We start from the raw sequence: 18,227 nt of genomic DNA on the forward strand, positions 1-18,227 counted from the left end.
CAATTTTAAATTCAGATACTTTTCTCATTTTGCATGGGTAATCTCCCAAGCTTTGTGTTACAGACAATTCAATTTCACATGTGTATTAAGGCCAACTTTTCATTTCCTGCCAAAGTTAATAACCTTGTTTGCTCTTTCAGAGCGGCACGGTGTTAGTAATTCCAAAAGTTGATGAGCAGATGTAACAATGCTCAAGGTTTATAGACAAGTGTACAGAACCACGTATGTGAGGAGGAAAAAAAATCTCCTTTTCACAAATGATCAACATCAAGAGCTTCTTCCAGAATTGGCTCCTTAATGGGCTTCATCACCACCCACATCACACGCCTGCTGGTGATCCACTTACACTGCTGTCCTTCTGCCTCCTCTCCTATTCCCATTGTTGCCCCAACCCCCCTAATTAAGTGAGATTAGCGCCAAAGCCAGATAATGACATAACCTGGATCTGGGAAAATAAAAAGTGACTAAACACAAGCCCAGTGACTATTTTCCTTCTTGGAGTTTTGTCTCACGTATCAACAATTCGTTTTGTCTTAAGCTAACAAACAAAACCTATTATGCCTCACAATTTAAAAACCCGATGCATTCCTCATGAAAATCGGGGAGTATTTCGGTTGGTTCTTTTCTGATGAGCACAGTTATGCCTGGAGCTTCTTGGATTCCAACAGCCCCAGGTTCCATTTCCCTGTCTCTATCCTGGGCCCTGGTGTCATATTTCATTTATGCAGTCTGTTTCTGGAGTGTGTGGTTTCTTCCTGCCCAAAGCACTCGTGGATAGAACGGGCTTTAAGTACTGAATTCTGCTGCCAATTTCCTCAGACCTACTTACAATCCAGCTTGTGTCAGGAGAATAGACAAAATACTTAAGAGATATTTCATTTCTCATCAACATGTTTAAATTCAATATAGAAAAAGTGGGAAAATGTAGAAAACCTGTGGCTGAATGTCTTGAGCCTGATCCTCAAATTCCGCAGCCTTGACAGTTTGCACGCACACATCTGCGTCTCTGCACAGACATCGAAGACTCAAAGATAGCAGGCAAGGTGGGAAACCAAGAGACAGGATAGGCCTGAAGATAAACTGCCAAGTCTGACCTCGGCTGTTCACTGGAAGTCATATAGCACTGCAGGGCTGAGCATACAATCTCACGCCCTTCCTTGTCCCTCTCCCTTCAATGATTTCAACTGTTTGACTCTCTGCCTCCAATTTCTAAGAGAAAGCCTCGATGGTATTTTTTAATTCTTTCCATTTCAGACCATCTATCTATCTATCTGTCTGTCTGTATTCCCATCTAGAATACGAAGATTTACCTCTTGTGACATAGAACTGGTTCTCTAAATGCACACCCATTTCCCCTCAGGGGAAAAAGCTCTATCAGTGAGTATGTTTCCTCCCTCCCACCTTCTTCCTGTCTGGGATGTGAAAGTGATGGCATGGTCTTGGTGGTGTGACTGTAGACCATAAACTGGAACTCCATTAGGATGCTGGTGATGGGAGGAGATGGCGGTCTAGTGCCCTAGATACCACAACCCCAGACCCTGTGCTGTCTACTAACACAAGAAAGAGAATGTCTGTCTCACTAAAGCCATTGCTGTTTAAGTGTACGACACATGCTGGTAAAACCAGTACTAGAGAATAGAGCTCTTGTTCCAAAGCTAGAGAGGTAGTAAAGCTATGTCTCAGGTTTAGCCAGTTGATGATGGTGGTTTCATTTGAAATGCATCCTTTTAAGCAGGAGAACAGCATAACAGCATAAAGATATTTTACAAGCATTATGGCTACCCCGTAAGGGCTGGGACAGTGGATGCCCGAGGGTAGTTAGGAGGATGCTACAAGAACAGGAGTGAAACAGACACAGGGCACAGGGTAGACTAGAGATGCAGTGAGAATGAACCTGCCTAGGAGGTAAAATTAACAGGGCTTGGTGGAGGACGAGTGACAGGAGATACCATGATGGCTCCCCAATGTCCCAGTTCCAAGTTTCGTGGGCACCACCAGCATGGCAGGACAGGCCAACACCAGAGGATCTCAAGGGACGATTACCACTGTGTCCATGAAGAAACACATCTTTAAATGCATCACTAGTCTTTAAAGGGCACTAATTTCAGGAGGAAAATACTTGTGTGATAACATCACAATTGGGCAAGTGATGGACAGAGTTGCATCTGCCAATGTTTAAATTGTTAAAAATGTTTAAATCATTAAAATAAGACAGCAGCCATTTGTAATTGAGTGTGTTCTTAGATTTGCACCTGAACACTGGATAAAATTTCTTTGTACTGTCTGCTAAGCAAAGACTACAAAAACAGAGATATACTTCTTTTTTCTATCTTTTATTTTTTTGTACCACCTCAGAAAACATTTAAATATGATTTAAGTTTTCATTATACTCTAAAAATAAGCTCCATTTATTTTATTTTTTTTCTGTTTGAAGTATTTTATTTAAAAACCTAAGAGCCTTCTTTTCACAAACCCGGATGACTAACATTTTCACAAACACAAAATTTTAAGTCTTATGATTTCTTTTTAAAAAATTACATTTTATTTGTCTCAGTGTGTGTATGTGCCATGGCACAGACGTCTGAGTCAGTAGATGGCTTGTAGGCATCTATTTGCTCCTGCTGCTACCACACAGGTTTTGGGTATGGAAATCGAGTTGTAAGGCTTGGTGGCAAGCATCTTTACTCACTAGACCATGTCACTGGACCAACAATAACTTTAAATTTTAAGCTAAAGACGGGTGTGGTGGTGCACACCTTTAACCCCAGAACTCTAGAAGGCAGAGGGAGGCTGACTACTGTGAATTCAAGGCCAGCCTGGCTTATAAAGCGAGACCAGGACAGCCAAGGCTACACAGAGAAACTGTGTCTTAAAATTATCCTCTCCCCAGCAATTAAAAAAAAAAAAAAGGTTAAATATTACTGATTTCTTATCTTGGCTGGTCTATTCCATGAAAACCAGTGTTGTTAGGCTGTGCAAGTTAAGGCCTTTGGCTTGTACTATTTTTCAGTTTTGCTCACACACATGACTAAAACATGTAGAATCTTAAAGGAGAGTGCAATCCATCTTAATGGACAAGGGAAGACATAGAAAAGTAAATAAAGCAAAACGTAATTAGATAGCATTTAGTTAGGAGTCTTGTAATCGGAAAATGTGATCAGTAAGCATTTGGGAAACATCTTAATTCTGTGTAACTTGAATTCAGCAATGGTTTTCAATGTGTGTCACAAGCAGCAAACTGACTTGCCATAATCTTTGCAGTCTGGGAGGCCAGAGGAACCAAGGCACGTGACATTAGCATTCCGCTCACTCTGGTCCTGCAGCGTCTGATGCCAGTCTCTGCTCTACAACTACAGCTAAGTTAAGTTCATTGTTGGGGGCTGGTCTGATGCTTGTATTTTGATTCTAATTACTGGTCCTCAAGATCTGTATACTGCCTGGATTCACCTATCCTGTGTAAACCTACCTAAGATATTATATCTGGCTGGTTGATTAAAAGGCCTAAAACCTAGGAAGGGCAGAATGAGGTTGGCGTGGCTAAGGTTTCTAGGCTGTGCGTTCAAGAGAATCACAGGAAACGGGAAGAGAGGAAGCAGGAGGATGCCATGATGGGTTAACATGGAGAAGGAACCATGTGGGCCAGGAGGAAGGTCTTTAAGGATAGTGTGGATGGAGAAAACAAGATGAAAAATATAAGCAAGTACCTTAGGATTATGGACGGAAGTAGCCCAGATAGGAATGCTTAAGAAGGATGGCACTGGGTGGGGGCTGGGAGACGGATGGTGAAGTTATTGAGACAGTGTATGTAGAATATCTGGCCAGCCCAAGGTACATAAGGCAATTATAAAATCTAACAGGCGCCTGTGTCTTATCTGTGATAGCGGGACTAATAATAACGTTAGATAGCCCAACATTACTTTCATTTACAATAACAGTTCATTAAACAGGAAGCAAACTTTAGTGACACCCTTCCATTCAAAATGCTCAACAACTACAGCTGGCCTGTGGCTGCCAGTCAGAGCAAACTACCATTTCCATGGAGGAAAAATGTTCTAACATGACTGCTCTAAGGAGCATGGAAGTGTTTATCTGCATAAGGAGCTGGGGAAGTCTGGGAACTCCTTATACTCACCCTATAAATGTGGCTTTCAAATGTCTGTAACTTACTTACTTTAAGAAAAAAGAAGAAACTGTAAGGACCAAAAGACTTGTGTAAGACACATCAACCCTGGTTTGCTTGGCTGTTTCTTTCCAGAGCTGCCACTCTGGGGAGGGAGGGTCAACTGTTCAGGGCCACTTCTAAATCTGCAATTTCCTTTACTCAGCTCTGGATGCTCAGCAGTGCTTAAGTACAGCAGCTGTTTTCTGGAGGTAATTAATATTAAGCTTTTGCATTTCTGAGGGGCCATTAGTTCTATTCTTCTTGACCAATCAAGAGCTCACTGTGTCTCAAATGGATATGGAGCTGACAAACTCCCCAGACAGGAGGGCCTTCCAAAAGTATCTGTGATGCTGGAGGTTACTGTGTTTATTCACTAACCAGTCAGCAGTAGACCTTTGCAGAGGCTGTCGGCTCCCTGCAGCCAGGGGCGCTCACAGATACAGGTGCTATGGCAGAAATAAGCTAAGAATGTTGGAAAGTCAGATAATTACTGAAGGAGAGGGGAGGAAGAATTCCAATCTAAGCGCAAACTTTTCCTTTTTTGAAGCTTTAAAAGGTCACCATTAATTACTATGTTTTTCTTTTTTTCCTTTCAGACTTGGAGAATATAAGTGAAAATCCCCAATGAACTCCCATTACTCATGACCACCTTCCTTTCTGTATCAAGCTGGGGTTTTCTACTGTAATTTCAGAACTGTTCCTCAATCTTAAATGTCAATGACTCATGTTTTATATGTTACTGACCCAGGTTCAATTCTCAGCACCCACATGGCAGCTCACAACTGTCTTTAACTTCAGTTCCAAGGGATCTGACACCTTCACACTGATGCACATAAAATAAAATTAATAATTTATTAAAAACAACAACAACAACACAGGTCTTCTTTCCTTTTAGCTAGTTCCACAGCTACCATGCAACTGTGGAACTGGGATTTAAGAACAAAGGAAACATTACACAGTCTTCCTCTCCCTCAGTGTCCAACAGACTCCTGCTTCGTAAAGATCAAATACAGAAGCACTGTCAGCCTTTTACTGGATTGGCCTAACAGGTGATAAATTACAGTTTTTAAGACTGCGGGCTCTTCATGCTGGGGTAGAGGAGAGCCTCTGTCCTTCCAAGCTGTGCAAACCCTCATCTGCCTGAGCCCTCTTTTGAAACCTCAAACAGCAGCAGCACAGGCACTACTCTGTGCTAGAGTCATGTGGCTCGCACAGAGTAGTCCCTGGCATACACCAACTTAAAAAGTCTACAATCCCATTAGGCAGTGAACCTCACTGGGTATTAACTCTGGTCCAGTTGAGATATAAGTTCAGGAATAGCTGACAAATTTTACCATATCCTGAACTATCTTAACTGGATCAGAGTAGAAGAGCCATGATAAACTAAATCACAGCCTAATAGACATGAGCTGAACTGATTTCTCATTCATTTCCCCTTGAACCCAGTTTTAAGTAATTCTTTTGGGTTAAATAGGTAGTGGCAATGAGCAGTAATGCGGGTACATTCCCTTCAAACATTCATTTTTCAAGTATTTTTATTAAACACTGACTATGGGCATTATGCTGGAATGGGAATGACAGGCCCAGCTGTAGCCTTTTTGGTGTCGCCTGTAAAGGTCATTGCTTTGGTCAATGTGACCTCCTTTCTACCATTTCTTCTTTGAATATGTGTTTCTGCATGTTGATGTGTGTGTGTGTGTGTGTGTGTGTGTGTAGATCCAAGGCTGATGTCAGGAATCTTTTTCAACCTTATTCATTGAGCCAGGGCCTCTTACTGAACCCACAACTAATCTAGCTACTCAGGTTGCTCTGGAGATCTTATCTTGTGTCCACATTTAGGATGCTGGGATCCCAGGCAGCTGCAACACTGGCTCAGAATCTACTTGGGGGCTAGGGATCTGAACTCTGCTTCTCATCCTTGAATGGCAAGCACTTTACTCAACTGAGTCATTCCTCAGTTCCCCTTATTCTTGTTTGCTCACCAACACTAACATCTGCTCTTTGTGCGTCCCCTAAGCACACTGTGGACAGCTCAACCCTATGTGCCTTAGTAAGATAACCTACAGTACAACGGCACTGATATTACATTACGCTTTGGTGTATGGCTCAGAAAGAGAGAAGACAATGCTCCTGGTGTAGCTATCTATCCTGGGATGTAAGAAGGGATCCATCCACATCAATGGTTCTGGCGTGGAGACAGGTGCATCTCATGAAGGTGAAGGGGACATCTGCTCAGAGCTCAAATTAGACAATCAAATGCTGTCGCTGGTACGGAAGCTTCTTATAAAGAGAGATCAAATTGCAAAGAGAAGACAACTGGCCAGAATGATCTCTTTCAAGTAAATCTAGTGACAGCAGTAACTGAGACCCACATACTAATGTGGCAGCTAACAGCTATACATTTGGCAGATCAGAGGAACAGCATCTTGAAACACTAATGACCTGCGTTTAGAGCCCAAGTTAATATTACTCTAGGGATCACGCTGTAGCTGTTCTTATTTAAAACGTTATCTAATACTTGAGAAGAGGATGTGCATGCCAATCTCAGCCTCATTAACTTCCTGAGTTGCCTAACAGGAGCTTAGCTCATTCATGCCTTTCAGAGCTGAAGCCTCTGGAGCCCACTGTGCACTTGGTTTTTTCTCTTTAAAGTGTAAGCTGATCACTGTTTCTCGGAGGAGTCAGCACAGTGAGGAGTGGGGAAAAGTGACATTATATGGAGGCTAGCTCTTTTCCTCATGCTATCTAGTGACAAGATAGAGATCAGCCCTCCCTCGGGTTTACTTAACTCTCTGCTGTTAACTATCAGAGAGGCAGTGCTTCCACTAAAGGCTTACTTATAACACACTTCGGGAAGGGCCCACTCACCCTTCATGACAATAAGTCTATACTGGTCTTTTGTTATTTCGACTCTAGACACCATTCTAGGATCTTCATCGTCTTCTCTGGAAGAAAAGGCAGCGCTGCCCAGCTAGCACTATAGTGTCTGGAGTGTCCACACACCACTGAGACATCACAGAGCCCAGCTGGCCACAGCGTTGGTTGTAGGGTTCCGCCCCTGCTGTCTTCTCATCTAAGTGACCTAAGGGCTGCCCTTGCTCCTCACCTGTGAGCACAACTCCTGTGCGTCTGCTGGGAGGGGATGGAGACGGTAAACAAACAACCCAATGCTGACAGCTGGTATATGCCACGCCTCAAACCACTGTACACTACTTGAGAGGGTAATACATTATAGAGAAGGATTCTGGCAAAATAACTGAGGCTGTTCATCTGAGATGTCACTTATTAACAGTTGCCAACTGATTTTAGATGATGGCGACAACTTCCCAAGTGAGTTCTTGTCCATCATCTAAAACACACACTCAGTGCAGATTCACAATAAAACATGGATTCTCAAATATAAGCCATTATGAGAAAAATATTCCTTGGACTAGTTCATGTTTTATTGTGAATCTACATTGAAGGCAACCACAGGATTAGGATGCTGGGAAACACATTTTCTATGAAAGAATGGCAAATTTAGTTTCCTGGCTGCAAACACTGAGAAAAACTTCCAGGATTTACTTCATGTCCAATCCTAAATAACCTACCTGCAGGCTTAATTACCCTTCCCTCTGCTGCCTTGGTAATAGTGAGTATTTCTCTATTTTCCAGATTCATTTCATAATTTTTCAAAAACATAAAATACCGAACTCTGATGGGTCATAGCAATTCTAAAATGTAGTGCAGGAGCGGTACTGGGTTGCCATGGCTCAAACTATTCCACATCAGAGACATTAAGAAAATCTTCGCTTACAAAATGAACACAATGGACACAAATGCAGCAGTTGGTGGGAAACATGCACACAAACTCATGCAGACGTTAAAGGACATGACTCTTGAGCAGGCTTGCCGGACAGAAGCCTGTTGTCATCACCTGCTGGCTGAGCCACCTAGGAATGCAGCCTTGTTCTGCTGCTATCTCTTAACTGTGACATGGATACCTGGCTAGACTCTGTACCACGGAGCTGTTCTGAGGCACAGAACAGTGGATTAAAGGAAAGCACTTAACACTCTATGTGCTCTCCTCATTGGTCATGCATGTCCATGCGCACACTTTCTCACGCCTGTCATGCAAATGTTGGAATGACTGTTAATAGGAACAATGCTTTGATCTCTACTCTTTTCTTCCCAGGGTCATGGAATTTTGCTTCTGTGTTGCATGTGTGAAAGGGTAAACGCCAGGGGTGTGAGGCCTAATGATGGCTTCTCATAGTTAATACTCTCGGTTCTGTAAAACATCCTCAAGCTCCACTTAGAAATAAAAGCCAAGATAGGTCCTGCTGTAGAACCTTGCTCCTCCGCCAACTGCAGCGTCTTTAGTGTGTCTCTGTTTAGTGTACATGTGTTTGCATTCATGTAGACATGTGTGTGTGGAGGCCAGATGCTGACGCTGGATGTTTTCCTTGGTCAGATGGTAAGCTTCTAATTGTGATGGTTATCTTGCAAAGCAAGATCACATAGAGATGCCCTGGCAGAAAGTCCAAGTACCTTGGCCCCATGAGTCTCAGGTTTTGCTGACAGGATGGAAAACGCTATGGGGTCCATGTGTTTGGATGTAAGTCTTCTGCACGTAGCACTGAACACTTGCTGCTGCATCTCTTCGCTGAACCCTTTCAGCTTCAAGGTCAGCAGAGCAAGTTACAGCATGTACAAGGCATCATGGATCTGGGCAGCCTGGTTTTGTAGCTTTAAATCTTCAGAATCATGACAGGCACAGACGGGCACGACTGTGGGGTTTAGGGATGTGTGACTGGTGTGTGTACAGAACAACAAACAAAGGCGTTTAAAGTCCACAAAAGAAAGAACGAGGCGTTGAAGGAGAAGAAAGGGGAGGTAGAGAGCCCAGTCATCAGTTAGAGATGGCGGCAGCAGCAGCAGTGGCAGCTGCAGTCTCTCGTGGAGGGCGACACACTGAGCACTAGACAGTACTAAGGATGTCGCATTCTGAAATACTTCTCCGTAACAGGTTTTATGTGCGAGATGAAGACTTTGTTTTTAGAAAGAAGAAAGTTGTTTTGAGTTCCTTTGGAAATGAAGAGGGGGCAATACTATCGCTTACATGATTTAAAAACATTTTAAGACCTTAGCAAGTTCATTTTTATAAAAATCCCGACCCAAGTACACTAGACAGAATTTGCAGATGAGAAAAAAAAAAAAAGCACCAACTGGCTGTACAACACATATTTAAGAAAGTTTTGCTTATAGATAAGAGCTCTAAGATACTAAAAGGTTTTATCTGAAAGTCTATGTTCCTCTTACCACGAAACTCCAGCTAACAGACTACAGGAGTTGCCCTTCCTGATATATATCATTCCTGAGTGACAATAATTGACATGTGTCATCATGCCACACGGAGCAGAACTGGACACCACACTGAGTGGGTCATCCATGAAGTCTTTCTCAGGAAATGGAATGCATTTTTCCTTTGCTTCCTTTCCTTCTGGCAGCTGGAACATTGAAACAACAGCAGGCTGTTAGCAGCGGTCCTTACCAAGAGCAGAACTCGTGGCTGAGGAATGAGAAAGCAATAAGAGAGGAACCTGGACTGCTGTAAACACCCAAGGTTATCATGTCAGCCTTCAGCTGTCCCTCCACGACTTCTCCACAGGAGAAACATAAAACTATAGTATTTAGACTGAAGACTCTAATTCCATTGCAAAGCCTGATTCTTCCTGAACTGGCACTGGCCAGCAGCTTCATTTCTACCAGAGAATAAGACATCAATTTAAAGTTCTAATTAACTGTAAGCATAGCCTTGGCTCACACAGCCACACTGTAACCTAATTACAACTTGTAATAGCTTTCACTGTCCATGATAAGAGATGTCCACTAAATGAATGAAATAGCATTTCCTAAATTGGTGAATAAGTTAGCACAAAGAGCAACAATAAGATAGTCTTTATAAAAGGTCCCAAATTCCAAATTTCATAGTGAGCAAAGTCAAAAGAAAGTACCTTATCTAGAAAATTGCGACTAGCACTACCTTAAGATCTAGCTATACCACTCCTGAGCATATACCCAAAAACTGCCCCACTATTCAATAAGGACATTTGCTTAACTATGTTCACAGCAGCTTTATTATTAATAGCCAGAATCTGGAAACAACCTAGATGTCCCTCAACGGAGGAATGGATACAGAAATTGTGGTACATCTACACAATGGAATATTACTTAGCTATTAAAAATAAGAAAACTGTGAAATATGCAGGCAAATGGTGGGAACTAGTAAAGATCATCCTGAGTGAGGTAACCCAGAAACAGAAAGACACACATGATATGTACTCATAAGTGGATATTAGACATATCATATAGGACAACCATCTACACACCTAAAGAAGCTAAACACTAAGGAGGACCCTAGGGAGGATGCTTAAATCTCATTCAGAATGGCAAACAAGATAGACACCTGAAGGGGTGGAAGAGAAGAAACAGGATGGGAGCCTACTAAAGAGGGTCCTCTGAAAGGATCCACCCAACAGGGGATCAAAGCAGATGCTGAGACTCACAGCCAAACTTTGGGCAGAGCGCAGGGAGTCTTTTGGAAGAAGAGGGGGTGGGGATAGGGGACAGGAGCCCCAAAAGGAGATCAACAAAGCTAAAGAATCTCTAGAGGCTGATGCACCAACGGAGGACCTTGTATGGAGAGGACCTAGACCCCCTCCTCAGATTTGGCTGACTGGCAGCTCAGTTTCCATTTGGATCTCTGAGTGACAGGAGCAGGGGCTGCCCCTGTCACAAACTTGGTTGCCTGTTCTTTGATCACTGGCTCCTGATGACATGGCCTGACAAGGAAGGAAGGGGATCCAGGTGGTCCTTATGAGACTTGATAAGCTCTAGGCTATGGCAGAGGAGGAGAATTTCCCTTTTCAGTGGACTAGGGGGAAGGGGATAATGGGGAAGAAGGAGGGGTCTTCAATCAGGATATATAATAAATTGTGAAAAAAAGGCCTAATTTTTAGAAAGGTTATGTGGGCACACATAAATCACACACGCGGGTGCACAGCATCAGATAGTCAGTGCTTGAACATACGGCGCCAAGTGTTCCCACTGTGCTATTCAGGACTGCTGGGGCTTGGTCTGGTGCTGTGCACTTTAATGCTAATTACTGGCCCCCAAGATCTTGTAGGGACAAGATGAGCAAATTCTCACATATACCTGTCCTAGTTGTATAAACCTTGCTCCACCTAATTTAAAATTGATTGGTTAATAAGAAATGATGAAGCTTGGGATTTGGCAGAAGAGGAGGTGGAGTTTTCAGGTTGCCAGGCTAGAGATCGGGGGGGCTGGAGAAGGTGCAGGAGAGGAGGAGAATGGATGGATTCCAGAGAAGAGAATAACACAAGTACCTGAGACCTTGGATGGAGGAAGATAAAATGACAGGGGGATAACAGATTAGTTATTATGTTCACCTCTGTGCTTAATTTTGAGTGAATCATAGTCTCACTGTGTGGTTATTTGGGGAAGTTACTGATCAATGAATAAGTAAAGTTTTACTAATTATGTGATTGAATATTAATTACTAATATTCATTAACAATAGCTGCAGTGCAATGAAACAGCAGTTGTCATAGACAGTAGTTACTGAAGGCTCACAGATTATCATTTCCTGTGGCCAAATCAGTGTTACATCTTAAGTCACCTCAGAGCTTCCCATTTTCCAGACTGAATACTGGCACAGGACAACCTATTATGTATGAGAACGCTGGAGGAGACAGTTTAGTTTATGTGGAAATAATGGCATTTTAACAGTGTTCGATGAGGGGACATTAGGAACCTTGCTTCAAAAGCCATTAGCAAATTTATCTACAAGATTTTAGGCTTTCTCAGAAATACACCAGCAACAGAAGACTTCCTCAACTGCTCAGTGTGCCAATGTGTCTCACACTTGCCACAGGAGCTGCTTCCAGAGCCAGCACTCTCCAGCTGCTTGAGGATAGACACTGACAGTCAAAGATGATGATGCCAGAAATGTACTGCAGTCAAAAAGCTTAACCCAGGTGTATTTTACTTCAGAAAAAAACAGCTCTTCTGAAGGAACTGTGACATTTAGCTTCTCATCTAACCTAGCAATTCAGCGTGTGCGACGGGGGCTTTTCCTGAGATTGTCAAGTTAGTCATTCACACCTGAAACCAATCAGTCCATCTCTCCCCACCCTCAAGCAAAGTTCTTTATAATAAAATGAGCCCATCTGAACAGGCAATTTAGGGACTTAAATCCTTTCTTTTCCGTCCTGGAACTAAGTCTAGCCATGTATCTTACTTAGTTCAGCTTTTAAAATATGTAACAACCTTAAAAGTCAACTATAAAAAGTATAACCAATGTCATCTTCCTTTAGGCCAGGTATGGTGGCACATGCCTTTAATCTCAGCACTTGGAAGACAGAGGCAGGTGGATCACGGTGAGTTTGAGGCCAGAATAATCTACATACATGGTGAGTTCTAGGAAAGCCAGGCTTCATAGTGAGACCAAGTCTATAAAAAACAGTCAGCCTAATGTTCCCTGCAATTACCTTACAGGCATCACCTGTCTTCCCTGACCTTGTAAGGAAATGTGCCTCCTCACACTAACGAGGGCTGTGAGGGGCTCGCCACAGATCAGCTTCCACATTTGTCTATAAAATGCCATTTCTGGCTTCTGCTTACAACTCACTGAGCAGCTCAACTGTGGTGCATGGAACCTGCAAAGCCCTTAAGTTCAGCATGTCAACACGGAGCTCCCACCTATTCAGAGTGCGTGGGAAGCCCTGTGCCCTGTGCCCCTCGACTGCGTCCTGCAACATTCTCACAGTGCCCTCCTGTCCCTGCAGTAGGGAAAACTAACTGCAGCCCTTCAGCTCTCGGAGACCTCTCACTTCCTCCAAAGCAGTGGCTAGTTCTCCCTGCCCTCCAGGCCATCAGCAGTGGAGTCTGGTAGACAGACGTGAAAATCAACACTGTCCCACCCTAAACAATGCTCACGTGGAAGGTAGCTGTGCATCGGGGAGGATGCACCCGCCCACACCTCGCAGCCCTGGGGAGGCCCTGCTTTGGCTCTCACCAGTGCGCATGCTAGCTCGCTCGGGCGCTCTGTACCTGTCCAGCCGGTATACCCACTGCCATCCCGAGAGTCTGCTGACTTCAGGCCTCTCTCCATCTGCTGGAGGAGCTCTCGAATCTTGTTGGTCAAGCGCTGTGAGAACTCAGGAGTCAGCTGTAGTAATTAAGAAAAAAATATTTTTAAAGAATAGAATAGTCGATCACAGTAACAGAATTAATAGTACCTTCATGATGACACTTTCTATTCATGGAAATAAAAATTCTGATATAAAACTCAAAGCAGTCTTAAAGGTTTAGGTTTTCCAGAAAACACATAGGAAGCTTATACTATTATTTAAGCCAACATGTTTACTTTAAAATGTTACGATGAACCAGGTTATGGCCAGTGCATGCCTGCAATCCCAGCACTTGGGAGGCTGGTGCAGGAGGTCAGCTACTTTGAGGCTAGCCTGGGCTACAGTCAGATCTAGTCTCAGAAGAAAAGAAAGTCATTTTACTTTTTTGTTTTTCGAGACAGGGCTTCTCTGTGTAGCCCTAGGTGTCCTGGAACTTGCTTTTTGAACTCTGCCTCCCAAGTTCTGGAATTAAAGGTATGAGCCACCACCACCCAGCTTAAGTCCTAACTTGCTAACTTGTTTATACTGCAGTTACCTTCCTGGGGTTAGAGAGTTAACACCTGCCCCATGGTTTCTTAAAGGCCATCCATTCTGTGCCACATGTGTTTTCCACTCAGGGAAGTAAGCAGTAACTATTTTACTGTTCAGCAACCAAAGCTGTTTAACAAGAACCTGGGTACTCTAAGGCTGGGCCCCTGGGGTGACACCCAATGTGAGGGTGTCTACAGAACCGATGGACAAACTGAAGTTCACAAGTCATATTCCTAAAGGCATATTCTTTTAATTTTATTTTCCGATTTACTTTTATTATATATGAATGGGTGTTTTGATGACTTACATGTCTGTGGACTATGTGTGTACCTGGTGCCTTGGGAAGCCAAAAGGGGGTGTCTGATCTCCTGAAACCGGAGTTATAGTAAGCAGTGAGCTGCCATGTGGGTGCTAGAACTCAGATCCTATGAAGAGCAACAAGTGTCCTTAACTGCAGCCATCTCTTCTGCCTCCTCATCAAGGCATACTTTTTATAAAGGCAACTGGGAAGTAGTTCTGAAGAACTGTATGCTCTAAATGACTGAGTGTATTAAGAAGTTGCTTCAATGTATCCAATATTCAGGAACTTGATATGACCCCCAGACTGGGATTCCGCAAAACCTGGTAAAATTTCAATACAGGGCTGAGGAACATGACAAGTTCAGAAACGTGCTCCATCATGAAAAGACTGTAATGCCAAATCCAAATTGGCCATCGCCAGAGTCTTTCTTTACGTTCTTATTCTGACTGTGGCTGTATGTTCCCGCCTGTGCATTCATGGCCGGCACGTGGGTAGAGGTGGGAGGTCAACTTTCGGGAGTCACTGCTCTCCTGCTGGAGTCCTCAGCTTGCCTGCTGAGTGCTTTCTGTGGGGCCATCTCAATGGCTCTATAATCTCATTTTTAAGATCACCTTAGGTGCTGGGCATAGTGGCACACACCTGTAATCCCAACACTCAGGGAGGCAGAGGCAGGCAGATCACTATGAGTTAGAGGCCAGCCTGGTCTACAAAGTGAGGCCAGGACAGCCAAGGCTACACAGAGAAACCCTGTCTCAAAAAAAAAAAAAAGAAAACAAACAAACAAACAAAACAACAACAACAAAAAAACAAACCCCCAAAAAACCAAACCAAACCAACCACCACCTCCACCACCAAAAACCAAATTAGGTTAGGGAAATGGCTCTGACAACAAAGTACCTGCTTTTACAAGCATGAAAGCTTTAGTCTGACCTCTGGAGGAGCCAGTGCATAAAAACTTGGGGCATGCTGGCATGTGCTTATAATCTCGGAGCTGAGGAGGAGAAAACAGGCCAATTCCTGGGGCTAGATAGACAGCCAGTCTTGGCCTACTTGTCACGCTCCTTGCCAGAAAGGCCCTGTCCCCACAGGGAGCGATGGACATTATCCTCTAACTGATATCCATGCAAGCTCTGGCACATGTGCAAAGAGGCACTAAGACTGAAGGAGGTAGTGTCGTAAGTACCAATGCTGATCATTTTCAAAGATTCGCCTCAGAGAAGCATCCCTGCTCAGGCCCTGGCTGGTCCAGTAGAGTGCTACTAAGAATCTACAGCCTGAGAGATACTCGCCTGTAAGTAACAGTCTCTGGCAAAGGGGTCAGGACTTCAGCAAGACTTGAGATACATTTAGTAAAACATAATGGACTCCAATGTTAACATGAAAGGTCTGTAAGTCTCAATGAGGTCGAGATGTAGCTCAACATGACCAAAAGCCACCTTCTGCACAGAGACCATGTGTAATTCGCTGCTCTGTGCGGCCTGATATCAGGAGGCCCCAGGGAGAATGCCTCACCCTCAGGATAGGAGTCACTTTCTATCAGGCACACTCACACATTTACAAAGGTGACCTGCCGGAGAATACGGACTGCTTGCAGCCAACCACATCACTGGAAGTATGTCCATGCAGAGAACAGGAGGCAGACGGCAGACCAGCTCCTCCTGTGCCCTTGTCTTAACACCTGGTGGCTGCCAGGTCTCCAGGGTTCAACACTAAGGGATTTAAAAAACGGATGCCATTTTCTTTGTAGAATTCCCAAAGTATGTTCTATCATGTCACCTTGATATTTGGGGTTAAAGTTTTTTTTTTTTTTTTTTTTGTCATTTAGAAATGAATTAAAATTAGGCCTGGTATAGTGGCACACACCTTTAATCCCAGTATTTAAGAGGTAAAGGTAGATGGACTGTGAGTTTGAGGGCACCCTGAATGTCACACTGAGTCCCAGGCCAGTCAGAGCCACATAGTGAGACACTGCCTCAAGAGAGGAATTAGTTCTGAGAGCTGGATATGATGGCTCACATCTATAGTGCTCAGGTGACTGAGGCAGAAGGATTACTTTGAGTTAAAGGCCAGCCAGTCTGGGCTACCAACTGAGCTCTGGCTTAGCAGTTCAAAAAAACCTAGAGAAAATGGGTCAAGACATGTCAGCGCACAAGAGCATTAGCTGTGAAACTTGACTACCCAGAATTCAATCTCACAACACATAAAAAGCAGCATGTAGCAATTCACTTATCAAAGCGCATCGATCCCAGGTGTCCTACAGCAAAATGGCAGGTGGAGACCAGAGTCACCCAGAGACTGTGGGTCGGCCAGCCTGGAGTACATCACAAAGCCTCAACAAGGCGGAAGGCAAGAACGAACTTATGTGGCTGTAGCCTGTATGCACAGGCACATCACACACATGCAGTGGATGAATACCAACAAGAAGTGACTGTGTGGAAGCATTGGCATAGGAGCAGCCCGAAGCCTCAGACTAAAGCTCCGTCATTGGGTCACTTCTTCAAGGGTTCCCTCAGCCAAGTCAGCATGCAGTGGCATGCCTTCCTCCAACCAGACTGCCTGACTCACACCTTAGCTTCAGATCTGCTGAGGTGAGCAGAACACAGGCCCTGAGGGTGACAAGGAGGCCACGGCGGCTCCAGACAATGACACAAAGCTTTGTCCCAGCCGGACACACACTTTGGTACCTTTCCACACCCACACGGCACCTCCATCATTCACCCCTCCTATTGCGAGACCAAGGTGCTTGCAGGAGCGAGCCGACAGAGCCATTTATGTGGCTCTCAGGAACTCCTCATGGCTACCATATCACCACCTATTATTTTATTTTATTTTTATTTTACATGGTTGACACGTTTCAAAGAAACGTGATAACATTTTTTAAGAAAATGTGCACCTGCTGGCCCAGCGGCAAATACGCTTTTTAGTCCTAGTGCTGGGGCGGCTGAGGCAGGAGGATGGTGACTTTAAGGCTAGCCTGAGCTACCTTGGAGTCCAGCCTAGGCTACGTAGTGAGTGCACACCCTCCAGCTCTCCCGCTGGGACTTTTCAAAACCCGGCATCCCTTCCAACAACCCCACTCGCCAAAGAGGCGTGCGAGAACAGGTCTCCGGTGCCCCGCCCCGCCGGGCTCTTCCCTCCAGGGGCCCAGCGTGTGCAGACCAGTGTCAAGTACAGAACGGGTAGTTTTCCTACTCTTTGCCTCCCACTCCTCAGCTGAAAATTTTTTTTTAAATTACAAATTCTTTCCGGGACGTCGCTGGCGAGGTCGACAACCATCTTCACTCCCTACCTCACACCGTCAGGGCTGGGTGCGTCCTGCCTTAGACGCTTATGTAAGGCCGATCCACGCGCGCATCCCCGGCGGGGGACGGCCGGGCGCCCCCAGAGTCCCGGCGGAGGCGCGGTCGTGCGGGGCTGGGGAAGCGGGTGGGTGACGCCGCCCGGACTCACCCTCCCGGAGGAGTCGAAGTAGCCTTCGGCCAGGGACTTGTTATAATCGGCGTAAGGATTGGGAAAGGCCCTCTGAGCCATGGCGCCGCAAGCGAACCTGCACAACAGGGGGAAGAGAGACGTCAAGGGGCGCCGGGGCTCGGGGCCGGGACGCGACCGCGACGCCGGGCGCTCCCGCAGCCCCCGCCCTCCGAGCGGACCCCGGCCCGCAGCGGCTCGGCAGGCTCGCGGGACCGCGGCCGCCGCTCGGAGCCCCGCGGGAGCAAGGGGGCCCGTTTTCCACCCACGTCCCACGCCCGCGAGCGGGGGTCACAAGCCGACGACGGGGCTCGGCGGCGGCCTCGCACACCGCGCAGCGCAGGCGGCAACAGACGCGGCGCGTTCACCGCCCACTTCCTGGCGGCCTGGCCAATCGGCGGGCACGCCGGACAGGAGCTCCGCCTCCCGGGTTCAGGTTCTTAAAGACACAGCGCGCTTTCTGGCGTTCGTCCCTCCCCCTCCTATCTCCCGGGTGGGCGGGGAGGTCCCCACGTTTCCCGCCCTCGTTTACAAACACGTGGTTAAAGAAAGCACATTCGGTTTTAGATCCC

General features: G+C 45.3%; 1 protein-coding gene across 2 annotated transcripts in view; it reads right to left on the reverse strand.

Annotated features, from left to right (window-relative positions):
* Lancl1 (LanC like glutathione S-transferase 1) overlaps window positions 1–18,022 on the reverse strand; it is a 37,283-nt gene extending 19,261 nt beyond the window's left edge. Inside the window, exons 1-3 of one of the 2 annotated variants that reach the window (XM_021655694.2) lie at window positions 17,925–18,022; window positions 17,638–17,734; window positions 13,276–13,393 (exon numbers count right to left, since the gene is read on the reverse strand). In XM_021655694.2, the coding sequence (XP_021511369.1) occupies window positions 13,276–13,393; window positions 17,638–17,718 (199 nt within the window). In that variant the 5' untranslated portion in view covers window positions 17,719–17,734; window positions 17,925–18,022. Of the gene's footprint in view, window positions 1–13,275; window positions 13,394–17,637 lie in introns of both variants that reach the window. The other variant, XM_060368561.1, reaches the window with a different exon arrangement.
* Between the last annotated feature and the right edge of the window lie 205 nt (window positions 18,023–18,227).

The sequence above is a fragment of the Meriones unguiculatus genome, chromosome 15, assembly GCF_030254825.1.
Source record: "Meriones unguiculatus strain TT.TT164.6M chromosome 15, Bangor_MerUng_6.1, whole genome shotgun sequence".
Taxonomy (NCBI): domain Eukaryota; kingdom Metazoa; phylum Chordata; class Mammalia; order Rodentia; family Muridae; genus Meriones; species Meriones unguiculatus.